The 20,965-nt window shown below is 54.8% G+C and overlaps 1 protein-coding gene and 1 non-coding gene across 3 annotated transcripts in view; both read left to right on the top strand.

Moving 5' to 3' along the window:
- The window catches only part of BCAP31 (B cell receptor associated protein 31), a 25,645-nt gene extending 4,760 nt beyond the window's left edge, over nucleotides 1-20,885 (top strand). For both annotated transcript variants that reach the window (XM_059049609.2, XM_067022925.1), the window contains exons 4-8: nucleotides 2,919-3,066; nucleotides 17,241-17,376; nucleotides 18,284-18,404; nucleotides 19,195-19,295; nucleotides 20,490-20,885. In XM_059049609.2, coding sequence (XP_058905592.1) covers nucleotides 2,919-3,066; nucleotides 17,241-17,376; nucleotides 18,284-18,404; nucleotides 19,195-19,295; nucleotides 20,490-20,528 — 545 coding nt within the window. In that variant the 3' untranslated portion in view covers nucleotides 20,529-20,885. The remainder of the gene's footprint in view (nucleotides 1-2,918; nucleotides 3,067-17,240; nucleotides 17,377-18,283; nucleotides 18,405-19,194; nucleotides 19,296-20,489) is intronic.
- On the top strand, nucleotides 1,410-1,514 carry LOC131749034 (U6 spliceosomal RNA). The gene has a single exon (XR_009333157.1). It is a non-coding gene; the product is annotated as a U6 spliceosomal RNA (small nuclear RNA).
- Nucleotides 20,886-20,965: the final 80 nt, after the last annotated feature.

The following is a 20,965-nucleotide window of genomic DNA, read 5'->3' on the forward strand; positions in this document are numbered from 1 at the left end:
AATGAGGGTCAAGTGCCCTGGGCTGGAGGCCTGAGATAGAGGGCAGCACTCTGCTGCGTGACTTGGGCTAGTTTGGCCCAACACCCCCATCCCCGGTCTGCTCTCTGCCATCAGCCACAGGTGGTCCTGGAGGTGCTGGGGTTTCTGGATGCAGAAGACAGTGTAGGAAAACATGGTTTTTGTTTGTTTAAATCACAAAAATAACACATCTTTAAAAATTCACAAATTCAACCTAGAACGCTAAAGTCCCCTATAATCCCATGTCTCACGGGTAAGTATTGTTAAAAGTTTATGGTGTGTTTCCACAGGCATTTTCTATGCTATCGTCTTTATTAAACTAGTAAATACTGTTTGGCTTGGATTCAGATCACAGTACACACTTACTGTATCTTAGGCTTTTTTTCTTATAGCAGTCTTATTCTTCGTAAAAATTGGGTAGTTTATTATATGGTTATACTGTAATTCCTTCTTTATAGGCATTCTCATATCATTGCACATATGTGCAAATCTTTCTGTAGGGTAAATTCATAGAGGTGGAATGGATGAACCCAAGGGCATGAACATTTAAAAATTTTTTTTTTTTTTTTTTTTGTGGTACGCGGACCTCTCACTGTTGTGGCCTCTCCCGTTGCGGAGCACAGGCTCCGGACTGCGGCGCAGGCTCAGCGGCCACGGCTCACGGGCCCAGCCGCTCCGCGGCATGTGGGATCTTCCCGGACCGGGGCACAAACCCGCGTCCCCTGCATCGGCAGGCGGACTCTCAACCACTGCGCCACCAGGGAAGCCCGAACACTTAAAATTTTATGTCTTAGTTTGGGCTGCTGTAGACCATAGACCGAGTGGCTTGAACAAAAGACATTTATTTTTCAGAGTTCTGGAGGTAGCAAGTCCAAGATTAAGGTGCTGGCAGATTCAGTGTCTGGTGAGGGCTCTTTTCCTGGTTCATAGGTGGCTGTCTTCTTGCCATGTCCTCACATGGAAGAAGGGACAAGAGAGCTCTCTGGGGTCTATAATATAAGGGCACTAATCGCATTCACGAGGGCCTCACGCTCACTTCCCAAGGGCCCGTCTTCCTAATATCATCTGGTTGGGGGTTAGGATGCCAGCTTAGGAATTTGGGGGGCCAGGAACACACAGTCCATAAAAAACATTGTTGTCCTGGTTTATGTCCCTGCTAACAGTGTTGAGAAAGGGCTTACTTCATGGTACAGATGTGACACAGAAACACCAGTAAAGGGAGGCAGATTTTTATAATGTAAGATCAGCTTAAAAAAACAAGCAGTCTCAAACCAGAAATTAAGAACCAGACAATAGCCATACAGTGATACTTTGACCCTCTCCCATGGGGGTCCATTAAGAGCCCTCTTTAGGTAGATCTTTACGTACTGATTTAAAAAGATGTCTCAGATGTTCGCTTTGGCAGCACATATCCTAAAATTGGAACAAGATAGAGATGATTAGCATGCCCCCTGCACAAGGATGGCACACAGATTGATGAAGCAGTCCATGTTATTAGCACGTTGTAGGCTATAGAGAAGTAGAAATAAAATGTTGTACACACGAAACTTATATAATGTTGCAAATCAGTGTACTTCAAGAAAAAAGAGATTTCAGGGTTGAGGGAGAAAAGCAGCAGGTATGGAATGGTTCCTTTTTTTTTTTTCTTTTTTTTAACATCTTTATTGGAGTATAATTGCTTTACAATGGTGTGTTAGTTTCTGTTTTATAACAAAGTGAATCAGCTATATGTATACATATATCCCCATATCCCCTCACTCTTGCATCTCCCTCCCACCCTCCCTATCACACCGCCCCCATCCCGCCCCCTAGGTGGTCACAAAGCACTGAGCTGGCCTCCCTGTGCTATGTGGCTGCTTCCCACTAGCTGTCTGTTTTACTTTTGGTAGTGTTTATATGTCCATGCCACTCTCTCACTTCGTCCCAGCTTACCCTGCCCCCTCCCCGTGTGATGGTTCCATTTCTATTCCACAAACGCGTAGATGTGAATATACGGGTGAACCAGAGGGCTGTGTGGCCAGCAGCAGCTCTCCAGAGCAGAGGCTGTTCACCATTCAACAGGTGTTTGTGTGTGTGTCCCTGTGCGCCTAGCACTATGCTAGGCCCTAGGGGGTGTAATAGAAAAGATTTCTGCTCTCGTGGTGTTTGTAGTCTAATTTGGAGGAGATGGACAATAAACCTGTAATTGGGGTAATTTCAGATGTGTGTATTGCAAAGAGAATGACATCAGGTAATGGGACTGAAAATGACTGCTTTTTAGCTGAGCTGGCCACATGTAGCAGGTCCTGCTGGAGGTGATTATGTTATGGGATTCTTACTCCTTCTGCATTTCTGCTATGTTTGAACTTTTGATGAGCGTGAATTTCTTTTGTAATCAGAATAAAACAGTTTAAATAATAAAATGGGTTATAAAGCTTAGAAATGAAAACCCTTGAATCTTTAGCAGGCATGCTTCAGGTCTTAACTCCTAGGCAGCTCATGCCTCCCTAGCGGGCATTTCCATAAACAGGAGTACCTTGGCTTATCAGTTGGATGGCCCATGGCCAGCACAGTTTGAGATAAACAGAACCAAACATTGGGGGCCCCATGGGAAAGGGGAGCTGCCTCTGTTGGCTGGCAACGTCTCAGATTCGGTGAGCATCTTGACACGGAGAGCAAGCTCGTGGCCTGGGTAGAATGGGTCCGGGGGGTGACGTGAAAAAAGCTGGAGGAGAGAGTAGATCCAAGGGCAGCGCTTCTGACAAGGCATCCCCCAAGGTGTGTATAGAAGGGGGATAGCAGGGGAGACAGATTCGAGGGAAGCAAGGTTGCCCCAGCTCATGCGGCCTGTCTTACCTGGACAGGCCAGCTTAGTCTGAGTGGGAGCTAAATGCCTGTATCTCTTCTCTGCTCCGCCACAGATGCTGTTCGCGAGATTCGAAAGTATGACGATGTGACGGAGAAGGTGAACCTCCAGAACAACCCCGGGGCTGTGGAACACTTCCACATGAAGCTTTTCCGTGCCCAGAGGAACCTCTACATTGCTGGCTTTTCCTTGCTGCTGTCCTTGTGAGTGGGGAGGGGTGAGGGACTGTGAAGGGACCTGTGGGCTAGCCCATGACTTTGCCTCCTCAGTCTGTGGCCTTGAACTGGAGGCCCTTTCTGTGTTAGGGGAACCACTCAGTTTCCCTAGAGGCCTCTGATTTTTCTCCTGACCTCCGGAGGCAGCATGGAGGGTGGGAGAGGGCTGACTAGAAGGTCAGAAGACCATGTTTTGGCTTTGCTGTAACCTGCAACACGTTCTTTTAGGACAAATGTCTTATTACCAGCTTGCTTTCTGTACACAGAGTCAAGTAAATGACAGGTGTTACCCTCCTCTGGGAGAGGCTCTTTGGAGCCCAGCTTAAAAGGGACCAGTTGAACAGGGGCTTTTTGTGTATGGGGTCCTGTCCTGAGAAGAGTGGGCAGAAATGGCACGAAGGGGCTGAGACCGACCCTGTCCCCAGGGCCTTCCCAGATGTAGACCTGTCACAGGAGCATGAGACCTATTGGGGCCTGGGGGCCAAGGGCTTCAGGAGTTATTGGGGAGAGCCTGCTGTGAGGTTACTGAGAAGTAGGGTGAGTGTATGGATTCTTGGGCATTGGAATGACTGTCTGGATTTCAGTTATTCAGAAAAAAAGTCAGTTGCTCAGCTGAGCCTGGCCTCTCTGGGTCAGAGTTGGAAAGTGGCGGGTGGTGGAGCTGGAAAGGGCTTTTCAGGGGGATACATTTGCTCACAGGAGTGATCTGCAAGGTTGCTGTCTTCCAACTTCTGAGAGTCAGGAACTGGGAAGGCTGGGAGGAGTTGGACACATACTTTAGAGTTTTAGGGTTTCAGAAAGCTCCAAAAAAGAAGTATGATCTTGTAGACTGAGACTCTCCTGACTGCTCTGCTTTTGTGATCTCTTCCAGAAGGAGATCTCCAGGGCAGGTATTATCTGACCAGGCCAGGGGACAGTGGATAGCCAGGTGTACCAGATGAGTGAGTGTGTGCTCAGCTCTGTCCTCTGTGACGCTATGAAGCGAGGTGTTCCTTAATTCCTGCAGTTGACTTTAAAAAACTGACATATAGCACAAATCGGCATCTGGTTCTGTGAGTGTTTGACAAATGCAGAGTAGAATAACACCACCACCCGTCAGGGTACAGAGCAGTTGGCAGGTGAATTCAAAGAAGAGCAGTCCTCATTTCTACCTCCCCTCTTCCCGAAGGGACGCATGGAGGCTGAGAGAGGAGAGTGATATTTGGGCCCACCGGTCTCATGCTCCCTTGCAGTCCCGCTCTGTGCTCTGTCGTGTCAGCTGCCTCCTTCACTTTGCTCTGACCTCTCCATTTGGCAGGCATGTAAGGAAGGCTTCATCGAATTCCCTTTGAAACATGTCGGACATAGTAACTTCTTGGGCCTGGTTGTTCCAGCAGCCATACATCTGTTGCCTGTCCATCTTAGCTTGCTGTGCCTGCCATACCCTCCCGTGTCCCTGGCCGGTAGCTGATCAAAAAAAGGATGTGAGGTTGGTCTTGTGTGACTTCTTAGAAAAGGAAACAGTGACCCCAAGGATCAGTGTGGATTCATCAGTTGGCCACAAATGAGCTGTTTAATTGTTTCTAGAATTTCCTGAGATGATATACTCCTCCCTAGTGTAGGGGTCAGATCCTGTATGGTGGCTCTGGCCCTTGAGGAACTTCTCTATTTGCATGACATTAACCATCTAAGAAAAAAAGATTACCTGTGAATTCTCTGGCCGTGGTTAGGACTCTGCGCTTTCACTGCCGAGGGCCTGGGTTCAGTCCCCGGTCAGGGAACTATGATTCGCACAAGCCGTGCAGCATGGCCAAAAAAAGAAAGAAAGAAAGAAAAAAAAGCTTATCTTGAAGACTGGATGGCCCGGTGGCCTCGCTTGTGTGCGTGTGAGCCGTTTGGGTTCTGGTTCTGCTTGAAGTCAGTAAGGACTTTAATAATCCTTCGTAATTCAGTGGGCCTTTATAAATGGAAAGGGGCAGCCCAAGAGAGATGGAGCGGCCTGAGTTGCACAGGTTCTAAGTGGTCAGCCCGAGCTCATGCCTAGTTCCAACCCTCTGTTCAGATGCCAGCTAGTGTGCATTGGAGTGAGCAATTAGTGCCAGATTGTTGGTGTATAGCCTGCCTCTGACCGTAGACTGGATAGTGGGCTGCTTTTTTCCCCTGGATTTTGGTAGGAAGATGCCTGGATCAAGTACACGATCTGTACATCAGCCTTATTAGTCTAAGTTTTAGGAGTCCAACGACTTTAATCTCTTATTTCCATTTGTACATGTGAAGATTATTAAGTAATCTGGTAGTACAAAACCTTTGGAGGAAGTTGAGGCTTTAAATAAACAAATAAGAAAATACATCCTCTAAAGTACTATCGTAACCACTGTTGACACATGCGTTTGTTAAATATTTTTCTAGACTTTTCTATGCCTAATAGCAGCTACCACTTGTTAAGCATTCAGTGTGCGAAGCACACGTTGATTTTTATAGTAGCTCTGCGAAGAAACAACTGAGGTTCAGAGACCCCCAGTTTCCAGAACTAGTCATCAGCAGAGCTGAGAATTCAGACTTAAAGTGATGGAACCTCAGCAGCCATGAGCTTCTTCAAAACAGGGTCAAGTTGTAACTACCAAGTGGGAACATGGGTCTTCCACTTTGTCATTAACATTGTTCTAGGATAACCCATCTGTTGCCAGCATTCTTAGGTGTCTACCAATTCCCCACTGGTGAACATCAGGCCGATCTCCCCATTTTTCTGATATCATGAACAGGGAAAACCCCTCTCAATTGTCACTTTGCGTGCCTCTCAGCTAGACCGCCTGGTACTCTTCAGAGTGTCTCTGCCCCTCTTACTGTCTGTCTCTTTCTCATCCGTATTTGTGCAAGTCTCACTTGCAGGTACTGGCTCAGTCCCTGGACCCCGTAGGCTGTTTGGGAAAGGGCACGTGGATCAGGGTGGATGGGTGAGGAGTGGCCAGAGAGAGGGTGGAGGGTTTTGAATGCCAGTTTCAGAGTTTGTACCCGACCTCTGTGTGGTAGAGCACTGAGTTTTTCCACTGGTGCTGCGCCATGGTCAGAGTTGCGTGTTCATACTTGGCGCCTGGGATGGAGTAGAGCAGGAGAGCCTGCAAGCAGGGGGACCAAGTCAGAGGTCGCTGAACTGAGAGATGCTGGTGGCCTGAACCAGGTTTCAGAGGTGCTGGTGGAAGAAAAGGGAGGAACTAGTGGCGATGCCAAGCCTCTGAGGTTGAGGTGGTGGTGGTTCTCCTGTGGGCGCCCGCAGAGTGGCAGCTGTGGCAGAACCCAGAGGAAGGCTGCACACCCACCCGTGTGGAAGGAAGGGAGCCGGTGAGGCCTGCTGGAAGGAAGGAGGAAGCCGGGGGAGAGGAGGGGGGTGACTTCACTGAGGGGTCGAGGAATGGGCGACAGGGCGGTGCTGGCCACTCCCTGGAAGTGAGATGGAGGGGAATGAAAGCAGATGCAGGGAGAGGCAAGACTGGGGGAGAGACAGCAGGTTAGTGGGTGAGGGGACCACAGAGGGAGAGAGCAATGCTCAGAAGAGAGGCTGGGGTCAAGAGCAGGGAGAATTCCTCTCCAAGGGGAGAACTCCCTAGCTGTCCGGTGGTTAGGACTCCGCGCTTTTTCGCTGCTGAGGGCCCGGGTTCAATCCCTGATTGGGGAACTAAGATCCCACAGGCTGTGTGGGGCGGCCAAAAAAAAAGCACCGGGGGGGGGAGCCTTGAACAGCCCTCATAATTGAAAACAGGGGCCCCAGGCTTAAAGGACGCATCATGTCCTTAAACAAGTCTGTACTTCCCTGCAACAGTCTGCTGGGGGGTCAGGGGGGCAGCATCTGGGCTTTTGTCTTGTATCTGCTTCGTGGTCGCTCTGATGTGGGGCAGCTTGCTACCTTCTCAGGTCCTCACGCTCCTTTGTCTGTGGGCTGGGCCCCAAAGTCTGAGAACAGCTGTCTCTACTCAGAAGCCTAGGGGTGCTCTGCCTCTTTTTTTTTGGCCCATGTGATCCCCTGCTCCTGTGTTGTTGTTTTTTTAATTGCGGTAAAATGCATTAACATCAAGCTGATCATCTGAACCATTTTTAAGTGTACAGCTCAGTAGTGTTGGGCCCGTGTGCACCATTGTGCAGGCAGCCTCCAGAACTCTTCGTCTTCAAAGCTGAAATTCTGTCCCCACTCCACAGCCAGGGATCTCACCTCCTGAGCCTCTCTTCCTCATTACCCAGGGAAGTGCTGCCACAGTGGGGCTGCATCATCCCAAGTAGGCTTCCTGCCTCCGGCTTTGGTCTCCTAGCCTGTCCACCCTGCCCCAGTCAAGTGACCTTTCTGGCATGTAAAACCGACTCCACCACCCCCTGCTTCCAGTGCCTTCAGAGCACCTTTGGCATCAAGGCTTGAAACCTACATCCTGCAGCCCTCTGCAGTCTCTGCTTCGGCCTCCCCGTGTTGTGAACCAGCCTTGTGGGTCCCCTTCCTTGAGTATTTCTGTGGCCTCTGCCTGGAACCCCCCAACTCATGCCTGCCGGTCTAGCCAAGACGTCCTCTTCATGCTTATTTGGGCCTTTCCTCCTGATTCTGCCGTGCAAGGCCCATGCTGTGCTGTGGGCTGGGCTACAGAGCTGTCCTCCAAGGGCCCCAGCGGTCTGTGAGGGGCTGCGTGGGGACCTGGGCTCACTCCCTTTAGTCTGGTTGGCTTTGTGCCGCCTTCACCTTAGGGACTGGAGTGTCCTGGGCAGACAGGGACAGCTTCAGGCCTATGTCCAGGTTGAACTCATCGAACTGCTGTGTTGAGTGTTTTAGGCTGGATGCCCAGCTCTTCAGGTCTCCTGAGCTCTGACAGCAGGAACGCCGGGGGGGTGGGTGCTTGTGAAGACGCACGTGTCTGGGTGCCCCGAGGATGTGGATGTGGATGCCGTTGGTCCCAGCACTGCGTAGTGGGCCTCTGGTCTGTGACGGGTGTGGTGCAGGGCCCATTTAATGTGGACTTGGGCAGCGCGGGCGCCGTGTCGCATGCTCTTGCTCGTCCGTTGCCTTAGCGCCTACTTCTCTGCTCCGGGACCGCCTCTGGTCAGCATCCCTCCGGAGATGCTTGGCGTCCCTCTGGAGCTACAACTGTGGCTGCACAGCAGCTCTCGCTGGGCTGAGTTTTGCATGTTCTGAGAGCAGTGCTCTGTTTTCTCCGCCTTTGCTAAAATGTTACTGGTCAGGACCCAAGTAGTGGTCGTCATCCAGACCCAGGAAGGTCCACCCTTGTGCGTGAGGCTCCTCGATCTGTAGTGACCTGAACTTGGTCCACAGTTACCTCTTGTTTTCTGCCTACCTCTCTGGGGCTGGGTTGTGTCACCACAGTCAGTCCAGATGGAGTTGCCTGTGCTTTGCTACAAAGTTCCTCTGCTTAACCGCCGGTGACTTGGGGGCTGGGTCATCTCCTGGAAGGGTGATTGTGCCCTTCAAACTGCTGGTGGGGCGGAATCCATCCAGACCTTCTGGGGTGAGCGGGACGTTCTTCTCTGCTTTCTTTGCTTTTGGGTCAGTCCTGTTTGCTGCCAGCGTTCAGCTCTGCAGATAGTTGGTGCCCAGGCGACTGCTGGGGCTTGTGTCGATGGCGAGACAAGCCAGAGCCACCGTGTCCACGGAGGCCACATGGGCCTAGCAGGCGGGGATGAACGTCCGACCTGGGCTCGGCCGCCTGCAGTGGCCACGGGGCGCTTTCTTCCCTTGCCCAAGGGAGTATAACAGCTCATGGTGGTCCTGAGAAGACAGATGGGCATAGTGAGAGTGGACTTTGGAATTGGCTGGGTTTGGATTCTGGGTCTGTTAACTGTCTAGCTGTGTGATCTCGGGTAAGTCACTTACTCTCTGGAGCCTTTTTCCTTACCTGTTGAGCAGGAGTTGAGGATGCCTCTTTGGAGCACTTGCTGTGAGGATGGAGGTGACTTGGGTTATGTTCTCAGCATCACGCCTGGCACGTGGGGGGTGCTTAATAAACGGTAGTTGTTACCGGTATCACCCCAAGTAGTGAGAGAGTTTTGTGGGATTTTTCCCACTCGTGTGGTAGGCTGTGCTGGGCCTAGCTAGTGAGTTGAAGAGAAAGCTGGTGTTGGCCTTGAGGGGTCTTACATTCCAGGCTGGGCACAGGGTGGGGAGAGTGGGGACGGGAGAGCAGAGTGGGACAGAAGGACAGAGAGGATGGGTACTGCAGCCAGAGCAGAGGGTGGGGGGAGGGCTGCCCCAGGGAGAGGCCGAATAAGGGTTGGAGGCGGCCAAGCCGAGGAATCCTCAGGGCCCTGGACATCCGGTTCTCAGTACTGGAGGCAGCATAGAAGAGCCAACCCCCTGTGGTGTCACTCAGCTTCAACAGTGAGCGTCTCCCTGGCCAGTCTCATTTGATTGCCGCCTTCCCCATTATTCTCTGGATTATCTTGAAACCAATCCCAAATATTATGTTTACAGGCAAAATAATATTTTAGATTATGGCTTTGAAAAGAGAGGGACTTTATTAAAAAATCATAAGCATGCTAGCATCTTGCTTATTACACGAACCTTACAGTAACTCCTTAGTAACCAACTCAGTAGTGATTGCTCATGTTTCCCAGATTACTTTGCAGGTTTTGTTTATGCTTTTTTACTGTTTGTTTAGATCCATGTCTAGATAAGGGAACCTAAGGGGTTTTTAAAATCTGATGCTCGGGGCCAACCCAAAGATAAAGTGATTTAAGTGGAGGACTGACCTTAGAAGGCCAGGTAAAGGGATTTTTGACCTTTATATCCTCTTGATCCAATGATCCATCCATCAGCTGCCATCATTTTCTTTCTTTTTAAAAAATAATTACTTACTTTTTGGCTGCGTTGGGTCTTCGTTGCTGCGCGCGGGCTTTCTTTAGTTGCGTCGAGCCAGGGCTGCTCTTCGTTGCTGTGCTCCGGCTTCTCATTGCGGCAGCTTCTCTTGTCGTGGAGCACGGGCTCTAGGCGTGCGGGCTTCAGTAGTTGTGGCTCGCGGGCTCTAGTGCACAGGCTCAGTAGTTGTGGCGCACAGCCTTAGTTGCTCCATGGCCTGTGGGATCTTCCCAGATCAGGGCTCAAACCCGTGTCCCCTGCATTGGCAGGCGGATTCTTAACCACTGCGCCACCAGGGAAGCCCTGCCATCATTTTCTAAGACTACAAAGACTACAAATACAGTAGTGTTTCACAGCTCAGCACTGGGTAAGAGCCTTTTTGATAAGTCCGTTGATTTCTAGTCCCCCGCCCCCCCAGCCAAACTCACTCCAGCTAGTAGTGTGCTGGTGTCCTGTGGGTGCTGGGCCCAGGAGGGGGCTCTGATAAGGGGGGACTGTGTTAAAGCAGGGGGAGTTGCTACGAAGAGGCCACGGAAGACCATCTGACATGCATCGGCTTCTTTTAAAATATGGATTGTTTGCTCAGCTAGTGGATTTTGGCCTAAGAATTCTCTTCATACTCTAAAGGCAAATGGTGAATGACCTCTTTGGGGGCAGGGTGCCAAATTACAGGGGTTCAGTCTTCCTGATTCCAAGGTCATCGGAAGCCTGATGTTCCAGGAGGGCCCCTTTCTCTGAAGGCAGAGGGTAGGGGGAGCGGAGAGCAGGGCTGGAGATGGGAAGGGTGATTGGCTCCTCCAGCCCAGCGCCGTGTGACAAGTTGCCTGCAGGCTGGAGACACTCTCGCTGTGAACAAATGGGGCTGGTGTGACTGAGGAGCTGGATTTTTCATTTAACGTAATTTAAATTTATTTGAACTGAAAGGGCCTCTGGTGACCTCTGTATTGGACGGCATAGCCAATGCCACCTCTCGTTCTTTGCTTTCTTGGTTCCCCAGCCCGGGCCAGACCTGTTTAGTGGGGCTTTTCCCACAGCACATCGCCATCGCCTGCTGGAGACACTGCCTTGTTGCCTTTGGACTAGAGTACCGTGTGGGGCACATCTGGGGGTCGACAGCTCCCTCCTTCCCATTCCCTTGAAATAGCCGGGGGGCCACCAACATATTTTAGCGCTGGAACATCTGCCTAGTGTCTGGTCTCTTTGGGTTGCTCTCTGTCCCCCAGTTTATACAGAATCCCCCTCTGCCCCCTGCTTTCAAGAAGGCAACGTGACAGGCTCGCTCCTGTTCGCTGCTTCTCTTCAGCTCCAGAGGGCCCCCCGCCCCCGCTCCCTCTAGCTGGCCTTGCTGTCCCCAGGGTGGACAGGCACCACCTGGGCTTAAGCTGGAGTTGCTGCAGGGCCTTGGCCTTTCCTCAACCCTGGCCCCCTCCCATTTTGTCCGACCTCAAGGGTTAAGAGGAAGGCCGAGCGCATGTGCTGAGATGTACTCCTGAGACGGACGGGGGCAGCCCTTGGAAGATTTTCCCTGGATCTTTCTGAGTAAGCTCTCCTTCTTCCCATTCGGCTGCCTCCTTATCTTCATGACTCCAGACTCTGTTAGGGTGAGAGTTTCCTGGGGCGGCTTCCAGCCTGTTATTACCGGTCTGCTTTGTCCGAAGTTTTTGCTGGGGCAGCACCTGGCTTTTGGTTCCTCGCCACGGTGGCCACCTCCCCACACCGCCGCGCCGCCGCCTCCTCAGTGTGTTTTGCTGGCGAGCTGGGCCAAGTTCACCAGGAGTCCCACCTGCCACCCTGTGGAGTGGCGCCGGAGGCAGAGCTGTAGTCGGTCCGGAGAGTCAACAGGTGGCGCTGTGACACCAGCTTCCCGCTTCCCCAGGGCAGCAGGGTGAGGGGAGTTGCCTGCCCACCTATCTTGCTGCGGGGCCCTGAGGGCTGAGTGACCTGAGGGCGTGGCACCTGGGAGATGCCTGGTAAATGCTAGTGGGCAGGATTGGCAAGGGGGGCGGGCACAAGCATAGAATATTCCATTTGGGACTTGGGAGGATCCTCCCCCTTGATCTCATCCCACTTCCTGTTAAGTCCAAGTCTGTCTCCCCCTGTTCGCCCACAGGAGGGAGACAGGATCGGTGTAAAGCACATGTGATACCACGTCTCCATAGCTTGATATGGTTGGCTCTGTTTCTCCTGCCGATCCTTGTTTACTCAACCTTTTATAAAAGCATGAAAGCCCCACTCAGCGTCCAGAAACATCTTACCAAGAAAACCCAGTTGAATTCAGGTATTTGGGGATGACATTTGTCTGCCAAGGACACATCTGGATTCTCTTATGGTTCGTGCACTGACTTCTGTCTCAGTTGCTGGGTGCATTTAACCCAGACTCTGGCCCCTCTACCAGCCCTGAACCTTAGGGAAATCCCTTCGGCTTGTGGCTTCTCACCTGTTGTCCAGAAATGGCTAGGAATAGTTACCTGCATAACAGTACTTGGGCAGTCAAGCCGAGCACGGTGGAGGATGGCTAGGAGGAGTGGGGACAGCAGTCCGTCAGCCTTCTCTGTAGGCTGACGTCTCTGGGCTGTTGAGAGTTGGAGCTTCTGAAGCTCAGCACCTTCCACTGTATGCCCTGCTCTGTCGTGGGTGTCAGTGGAGACTTAGAACACTGAGGGGACAGACACAAAAAGGGCACATTGATGTGCCTGGGAGAGGGTGGAGGCTCTCGGGGAGTGTTGGAGCTGGATCTTTGGTGAATTGGGGGCAGGCACAAGAGCATGGGGCCTAATGTGTGAGGGGCATTAAGAAGTTCTAGAAGGCCAGCTCCTGGGCAGGCCCGGTCGGCCGTGCTAGGGAATGCTGCTCTTGGCTTAGCCGGGGGCCCTGCAGGGGTACTCTTTGGACTTGGGCCGGGGCACTGGGCTTTGCCCCCAGCTTTGGTGATGAGTGTTTTCCCAAGTGCCTACTCAGCTACTGCTGCAGTCACAAGCCTGGCTGGCTCATCAACACGGGTCTGACATGGCGCCTTCCTGCTGCTGATTCTCGTCACCCTGTTGCTCAACTGACTGGCAAGCCCCGCCCGTGTCTGCCTGTGTCCCCCTCTGTGCGGCTGGGCCAAGGGAAGGCTGAGTCCGGGGCGAGGGCCCCAGACTTAACATTCTGCCCTGGGCATCACACGCGTGGGGGACGGGGGGAGTCATCTGCAGGGTCCCTTCCCGGTGGACCAGGTTGCGGGGGGGGGTGTAAGGATTGAAGGTGCATTCCCTGGTCTGAAGACGTTTGTGGCTGGGCAGCCAGTTGAGGAGCAAGTGTGATGCGGGGAGATGATTGGGAGGAGGAGAAGAGAGCAAGAACCGTGCAACCAGATGAGGGGGCACAGGGGCTGGTGCTGGAACATGTGGAAGGGGGACCTGGGAGGTTCAGGAGAGGCTTTGAGGGGAGAGTGGTGATGGAGCTAGGTCTTTTTTTTTAAATTAATTAATTTATTTGGGCTGCATTGGGTCTATCGTTGCTGCACATGGGCTTTTCTCTAGTTGCGGCTAGCGAGGGGCTACTCTTTGTTGCGGTGCGCGGGCTTCTCATGGTGGTGGCTTCTCTTGTTGCTGAGCACGGGCCGCAGGCGCGCGGGCTTCACTAGTTGTGGCTCGCGGGCTTCAGTAGTTGTGGTGCACGGGCTTAGTTGCTCCGCGGCACCTGGGATCTTCCGGGACCAGGGGTCGAACGAACCTGCGTCCCCTGCACTGGCAGGTGGATTTTTTTTAATGTCCCCTTTTTTATTTTTAAATTTTACTTATTTTTAATTTATTTTTGGCTGCGTTGGGTCTTCGTTGTTGCACGCGGCCTTTCTCTAGTTGCGGTGGGTGGGCACTCTTTGTTGCGGTGCGCGGGCTTCTCATGTCGGTGGCTGCTCTTGTTGTGGAGCACAGGCTCTAGGCACGTAGGCTTCAGTAGTTGTAGCACGTGGGCTCAGTAGTTGTGGCGCACGGGTTCAGTTGCTCCACAGCATGTGGGCTCTTCCCGGGCCAGGGCTCGAACCTGGGTCCCCTGAATTGGCAGGTGGATTCTTAACCACTGCGCCACCAGGGAAGTCCCCTGGAGCTGGGTCTTGAGTCATCAGTGAGAGTTCTCAAAGAGAAGGGGAGACACCCCTGCAGACCGGTGGGCTGACGTGCAGTGACAGGAGATGAGGCAAGTGAGGACTGGCCTGTTCAAGAGCTGCCAGTGGTTTGGTGTTAGTAGAGCAGAGGGCCGTGCGGGTGGTGAGGGGACAGGAGCCAGCTCGCAGAGGGCTGTGTGCCAGCCAGAACAGTGGGCAGGCGTCAGAGGGATGGAAGCAGAGTAGTGACATGATCAGATTGTCTTGGAGGAAGATCACTGGCTTTCCTTGGGGGCATGGATTGCAAAGCTGTATGGTGAAGGGTGGGTAGGGAGGAGTCTGCTTAGGAGCTATTAAAGTCATCCGGGAAAGAAGCAGTGAGGCCACAGGGCTGACTGGGGCCCAAGGTGGCATGCAGGCCCAAGAGCTTGGGTAGCTCAGTGACGGCGTCCACCACAGCGCGGTGCAGGGGCAGTTGGTCTGTCATGGATGGGCTAAGTCGGGCATGTCTCGGGGACACGCAGGAGCAACCGGTGAGTAGGCAGCTGGGTGTCAGGATCTGGCTGAGATAAACCCCTGTCGGGCGATGGGATTGGTGGGCGGTGAGGGTTGCTTGAGGCAAGCGTAGGGGAGAGTTCCAAGGGGGTGACCCGTCAGCTGTGCCAAGTGCTACAGAGCGGGTGTCCCAAGGGCTCCAGGGTGCTCCTTGGATTGGGCGGTTAGGGCACTGGTGATCATGCGGGTGGTGTGGCCAGGGCAGGGTATAGGTTGGTGTCGGTTGAGGAATGGAGGAAGAGAAGAGGGACTTGGGCTGGTGGGAGGCAGAGCCTTGAGGGGGGAGGTTCCTGGAAGGAGGAATTACCCAGAATCGTCTGGGGCTGGGTTGGAGGAACAGGTCTAACAGGAAGGGAGAGGACAGGGATGGATGGCGTGGGTGGATGGTGTGAAAGACATGTGGTCGGGGAGGGGCATCTACCCTGGAGGCTTTTGCCCTGCACTGAGGGGGAGACCCTGAGGGCAGGCGGGGGGCTGAGCAGGTTGAGGTGGCGGGAGGCCCCCTGGACAGCTCTTGTGCTGGGTACTGTGTGTTTGCCTGGGCTCTTGTGGGCAACCCTGGTTCTCCATAAGTGGGGAATGGGCTGGGACGGCACCGAGGAGAGCTCGGCCCCCGCTGTACTGCTGTGGTCCTCACTGCCACCACCATCCTGGGCCTGGCCTCCCTGGGTAACTGGGGCGACAGCTGTGGTCGCTCACAGTGCTGCTGGAGTCCCGCCCCGTGTCAGCCGCCTGCCCAGCCTTGTCGGGGGGGCGGGCAGGCGAAGGGGGAGCGTCACCTTTGGCTTGCCTGCTCCATCTTTGCTGGCTGGGTCTGCCAGGTGGCACATGTGCCCTCCCCACCAACCCAGTCTCCGACTGGGAGGAGCAGCCTCCTCCACGTCGCCAGGATCCGCTCAAGAGCTGCCTGAGCGCCCTGTGCCTGCGAGCTTGGGGCCTAGTCAGACTTGCCTTTCTTTCTGGGCTCCCCCGGTGACTGCCACTCTGCCTGTGTGACTCAGGCACGTTGCTTCTCTCTGGCTCCTGGGGCACTCGGGAGCTCCCTCCACCTCCAGGGCTTCAGTCTGGTGGGGGGCAGGCTGGTGGGCAGTTGCGGCTGAGACGGGGAAACCTGAGCCCTGGGCCACGAGGTCTCGGTCGCTAATTTTAGAGAGCACATGTCACTGGAAACTCTCCCTTCCTGCCAGGAACCAGTAGCCTGCCTCTCCCCATCCTGACAGGGGCCCCTGGAGCTGCTCCCTAAACCAGGAAGCGTGATGGGTGCCTCACAGCCCCTGCGAGCCACTCCCCCTCAGGACTCATTCCCAGCAGGGGCTCTGCCAGGGTCTGGCCAGGGAGAGCTGGGTGCCTTGTTTGCTCTCCCGTCCCTCCCTAGTCCCCTCGTCCCCTTGGGCCTGATGAGTAGCAGTTGTCCACAAGAACCCTGCAAAGGCCAGAGAAGACGGCTCGGGAGCAGGCGGCTTCAGCTGCTTTGTCTCCTCTGAGCGAGCACTTTGTTGTGGAAACACCCTGGACATGCTGAGTCCTCCCCTCGCCCCCGGGGCCTGCCCATTCTGTACCCTCCTCAGGGCACTGGCTGGCCAGGCCCATCCCAGGCATGTAGGGTAGTGCCCCCGCCACCCCCCACTCTGAGTCCTCCCGTCCTCTCTCCTGCCAGCTAACATCTCAGGGCAGGGTGACTGTCAGGAAACGGAGCAGCGTGTGCTCAGCTGCCACGTGCTTGCCTCTCGTGGCTGCTCTGAACCTGAGATGTGTGCCTGGGCCCTGATTTTTTTATTTTCTGTCCCCCTTGCCTGGGGAAACCTCAAGCTGGTGATGTTTTCTAACAGGTGTGGACTGGCAGCTGCCTGTAGACTGCATTTGGGAAGGGGGTGAGAAGAGTTGTTTCCATCTCTCTCATTTGGCCCGGGTAGTGGTTCCCTGGAAATCGAGAACATGTAGTGGTTGGCAGCTCAGGCCTTGGGGTCAGACAGTCAGGAGTGCGGATTCCAGCCACATTCGTTTCTGGCTCTTGACCAGTTGCTTCAGCATGCTGAGCCTCCATTTCCCCTCTGTGAAACGGGGTCAGTAGTAGCAACTGTCTCACAAGGTGGGCTGGAGGATTCAGCTGGCCCTTTGGAAGCCCCCGCAGCACTGGCTGCTCTTGTGTGGTGTTTGTTTGTTTTGCTGCATGGCATGTGGGATCTTAGTTCCCCAACCAGGGATCGAATCCACACCCCCTGCATTGGAAGCGCGGAGTCTTAACCACCACTGGACCACCAGGGAAGTCCTGGGCTGCTCTTGTTTATCAAGGCGAGCCCAGCCTTGCAGCGAGGAAAGTGGCAGCATGGCTGCTTTGGCACGTCTAGGCCCTGCCCTGTAAAGTGCCGCGTTCTAGGCCTTTAGGCTGTATCTAGGCATGGCCCCTTGTGTCCTGTCAGGCTCCTGCTTCCTGTGCCTTCTGGGTTGGAGGAGAGCCCCAGGGCTGTGAGCGGCCTTTTGGGGGCACTAGTAATTATTCTGGTGGCAGAGGACAGCTCTTGGCTCCATCTTTTCCCCTCACGTTGCCAGGTGTGTTTTGCTTCGCCTCCCTGGCAATCCAGAAGGACAGGTCTAGGCTGCAGGCAGGTGTGGGGTGGGAGCAAACAAAAGAAGTTCATGCTAGCCATTTTTCCCTCTTTCTTTTGCTCACTTCTCCCTTCTTTTTGTAAACAATTACAGCTTGGTTAGACGCCTGGTGACTCTTATCTCCCAGCAGGCCATGCTGCTGGCCTCCAATGAAGCCTTTAAAAAGCAGGCAGAGAGCGCTAGTGAAGCGGCCAAGAAGTACATGGAAGAGAATGACCAGTTAAAGAAGGTGAGGTCGGCCTTCCCAACCCCCCCATGTGACATTCTTTATGGGCCACAGCAGCTGCCGTTAGCCTATCAGGCTGGGAAACGTGCAGCACTGCTGTTGTCTGAAAAGTGGAGGAGTTGGGTGGAGGGACGAAGTTGGGAGGGGTCTGGGGGACGCGATGGGAAGGGGGGGCGCCCTTGCTGCTCTCTTGCCTCTACCCGCTGTGCATCCAGGCCAGACTCTTCCCTGATAACCTGATTCCCTAAGGAGTCGAGCCCTGTGCTGTGAACATTGGGCAAGTTAGCACAAAAGAACAAGATAGGATAGGAGCAGTCCTGGTCCCCTGCGGATTGCTATCAGCTGGGGACGAGGCGGGCCAGTCCTAGAAGGCTTGTTAGAGGAGGTGAGGTGTGAGCCAAGCTGGGAAGGAGACGGATGGACTTGGATTCATAGGCAGGGTAGAGTTGGATGGGCAGGGGGTGAGTTGGGGGCTCCTCGGCTGGAGTGAGCTGTGGAGCTTGGGGAGAGGAAGTGATGGCATTGGTCAGTTGGGGGTCACTGGCAGCAATCCACAGATGACAGCAAATGGAGGCGTTGGATGGACTGGTCAACTTGGAGGAGCTGCCGAGAAGGAGGCAGGGCTGGGGGCCAGGGCAGGCAGGGCGTGTGGCCTGGGAGCTGTAGCAGGTGGCCCTGCTGGCCTGGGCTTTGCCTGGTGTCTGGGAACAAGCAGTGGCCCAGTTCTGTGCTGACATTTCTGAAGGGGCAAGTGCCCAGGGCAGCTTGAGGAATCACAGCTCAGTGGGGAGGGCGGAACTGTACTCCTTCCCTCCCTCCCTCCTTCCCTCCCTCCCTCCCTCCCTCCTTTCCTTCCTTCCCTCCTCCCTCCTCCCTCCTGAATAACCCAGGCCCTTGGCACTGTTCCTAGGAAGCTGCCAGTGGAGTCAAGTTGGATGGCAGGGATGCTGAAGTGAAGTTGGAGGAAGAGAACAGGAGCCTGAAGGCTGATCTGCAGAGGCTGAAGGACGAGCTGGCTGTCAGCAAGCAAAGTGAGCACTGTTGTCGGGTTGCCCCCAGTCCCCAGAACTCGGGAGCCTCTGCCGGTGGCTGCCACACTTCTCTTGCCAAAGTATTAATAACAAACTCAACACGCAGGCTCAGGAGCTGCGTGAAAACAGAAATGGCTCCGTGCTCGTCCAGCCCAAACACAGCCGGGCTCGGCCCCAGCCAGCGGGGCTTAGTGGTTTAGCAGTGCACTCAGGGTCCCACCAAGGAGGGCCCAGGAACCCCAGAGGCCCATGGGCTGACTCCAGAGCATCTCATCCAGCGCCAGGCGTGGGGAGTGGCGCTCTGTGCCTTGTCACCAGGGGCCTGGTGGGTGGGGAAGGAAAGGCTGCATCAGAGCTGCTTGAGATGTTCCCATCTGCTCCCTTCCTGAAGGCCTCTCTCGACACACCTCTCGTTCTCAGCTTTGAGGCTGGGGTTCTGCTCCCTGCCTCCTGCACTCACCCCCAACCTTTTCACAATGTTTGTCCCATGCTGTCAGCCTCCCTGCAGTCACCCCTGCTGAGAGCCATGCAGGGTCACTCCATTAAAGGGGTTGCGGGGCGATCCTCGGTGTTCTCCTACTTGTCCCAGCTTTGTTGGCCAGCCCTTCCCCACTTTTGGAGGCTTTCGAGGCAGCTGGCAGAGGAGCATTCTTGAGAGGAGTGGTCTCCCAGACACCCTCACTGGGGACAGATTTGGGGCGGCTGCATCTGCTGTCTACAGCAAATGGTGTTTTTCTCCCTAATCCTCATCTTTTAATTTTCCTTCCTTCACCACTTGCATCATCCCCAGAACTGGACAAAGCTGAAACTGAGGCTCTGGCCATGCGGAAGCAGTCTGAGGGCCTGACCAAGGAGTACGACCGCCTGTTGGAGGAGCACGCGAAGTTGCAGGTCAGCATGCTCAGCTGGCTCTGTTGGAACCGAGCCCCCCCGCCCCACCCCACGCAGGCGCAGAGCAGGCCTGCCACTCCCTTAGCCTCAGGGCCAACGTGTCCCCTTCGAGAGGCCTCGGCAGCAAGCTGGCTGCTTTCTCTCCCAGTCCCCCTTTTTCCTTTGTTGCCGCTCAGTCTGGGGCCAGCGTGGGCCCAATAGCCGGAGCCCCTTCTGGAGCAGGAGGGGTTTGGCCTGGCCGATGGCAGCCACTTACTAAGGTCTCCTTGGCAGTCAGGTCAGCCCTCTGCACTGTGGGCCTGCCCAGCCTTGTGCCCAGCATCAGTGCCCTTGAGAAGAGCTCCTTCCCTTACACGTACCCCTGGTCCATGGTGTGGGGCTCCTGACTCTCATCCAGGTTTACTGAAGGGCCCCATCAAGTACCGGCCAGAGACGTGCAGGGGAAATTCCACTGCTGGCTGCTGGCCTTCCCTGCATAGGGGCTGTGGGGTGATGTGAGGCCGAGAGCTGGGGACATCACAGCCAGCCCCCACCCAGTAGGTCCGAGTCACTGCCACCACCTACGCCCACAGGCCCAGTCTGAGTCCCCAGGCTACCTGCGTCTGGCAGCTCAGGTGGCCTGGAAATTGGGCATGAGGGCTAGGTAAACACCCCTGAGTTCTGATGGTTGGATTCAGTGCTTGGCGGCCTGCGTTTGGGCACCGTGGAAGGTGGAGAAGGAGGGCCCAGCCCCCAAAGGGGGGGACCAACAGCTTCAGTGCAGGGTGGGCTCACTGGCAGGACCTGTGGAAGGTGTGCAGAGTTGGGAAGAGCCTGAACTGGGACTTGGAAGGGACTCAAGTTCGGAGGCAGCTGTGGGCACGAGGGTGGGGGTGAGTGAGGCCCAGGAGAAGGTGGTGCTGCGGGGTTGGGGCTCTGAGAAAAGAGCGACGGCAGAGGCTTGTCTTCCCTCTGCCCCTCACCCCACGCCCCCGCCCGGCTGGAGTTAGGGTTACAGCCCTCGTGGAGTGGGGCCACTCCCACCCTGGCAGACTGTGAGGTGCTAGTGAGGGGTGGGGGTCTCTTGCTCATCTGACCGCCTGGCATCTGGGGAAAGGGGCACCCCACTGGGCCTCTGTGGTGGAGGGGCTGGAAGGCGAAGGGGAAGAGTGTGCCTGCCAACCCACTGCTTTGCGATTTCTGTCCTCTTTGCAGGCGGCGGTAGATGGCCCCATGGACAAGAAGGAGGAGTGAGGGCCCCCGCTCCCCGCCCGTGGCTGGCTGCTTCCCGAGAGCCCGGCCTCCCTCGGTACTTCGGCTCGCTCCCTTCCTTCCGCTTTTGTTCCCTCACGCGGCTTGCAGTTCCATGCCCTCCCAGCATTCTGTAGGGGACTCAGTTCCCACCCAGGATGAGTAAGGCTGCGGCAGGTCTCGCTTCCCGCTGTGTTAAGCCCCTTCATGTTCCCGCTGTGTTAAGCCCCTTCATGCCCCTTCATGTTGCGCCTTGATGCTCGGGGCTCCAAGGCCTCTTTTCTCTGGTCCTGCAGGAGGGTAGGTGGAGCAGGAGGAGTAGAGTTTCTCTTGGGGCAATAAACGTTGTTGTGTTGTGTCCGTGTGCGTGCGTATAACTGAGGCTGCAGGGAGGCCTCCTTGTGATCCCTCTCCCTGGAGTGGCTGGGAAGATGGTGGCA

This window comes from Kogia breviceps, chromosome X (genome assembly GCF_026419965.1).
Source record: "Kogia breviceps isolate mKogBre1 chromosome X, mKogBre1 haplotype 1, whole genome shotgun sequence".
NCBI classification, from domain to species: Eukaryota; Metazoa; Chordata; class Mammalia; order Artiodactyla; family Physeteridae; genus Kogia; species Kogia breviceps.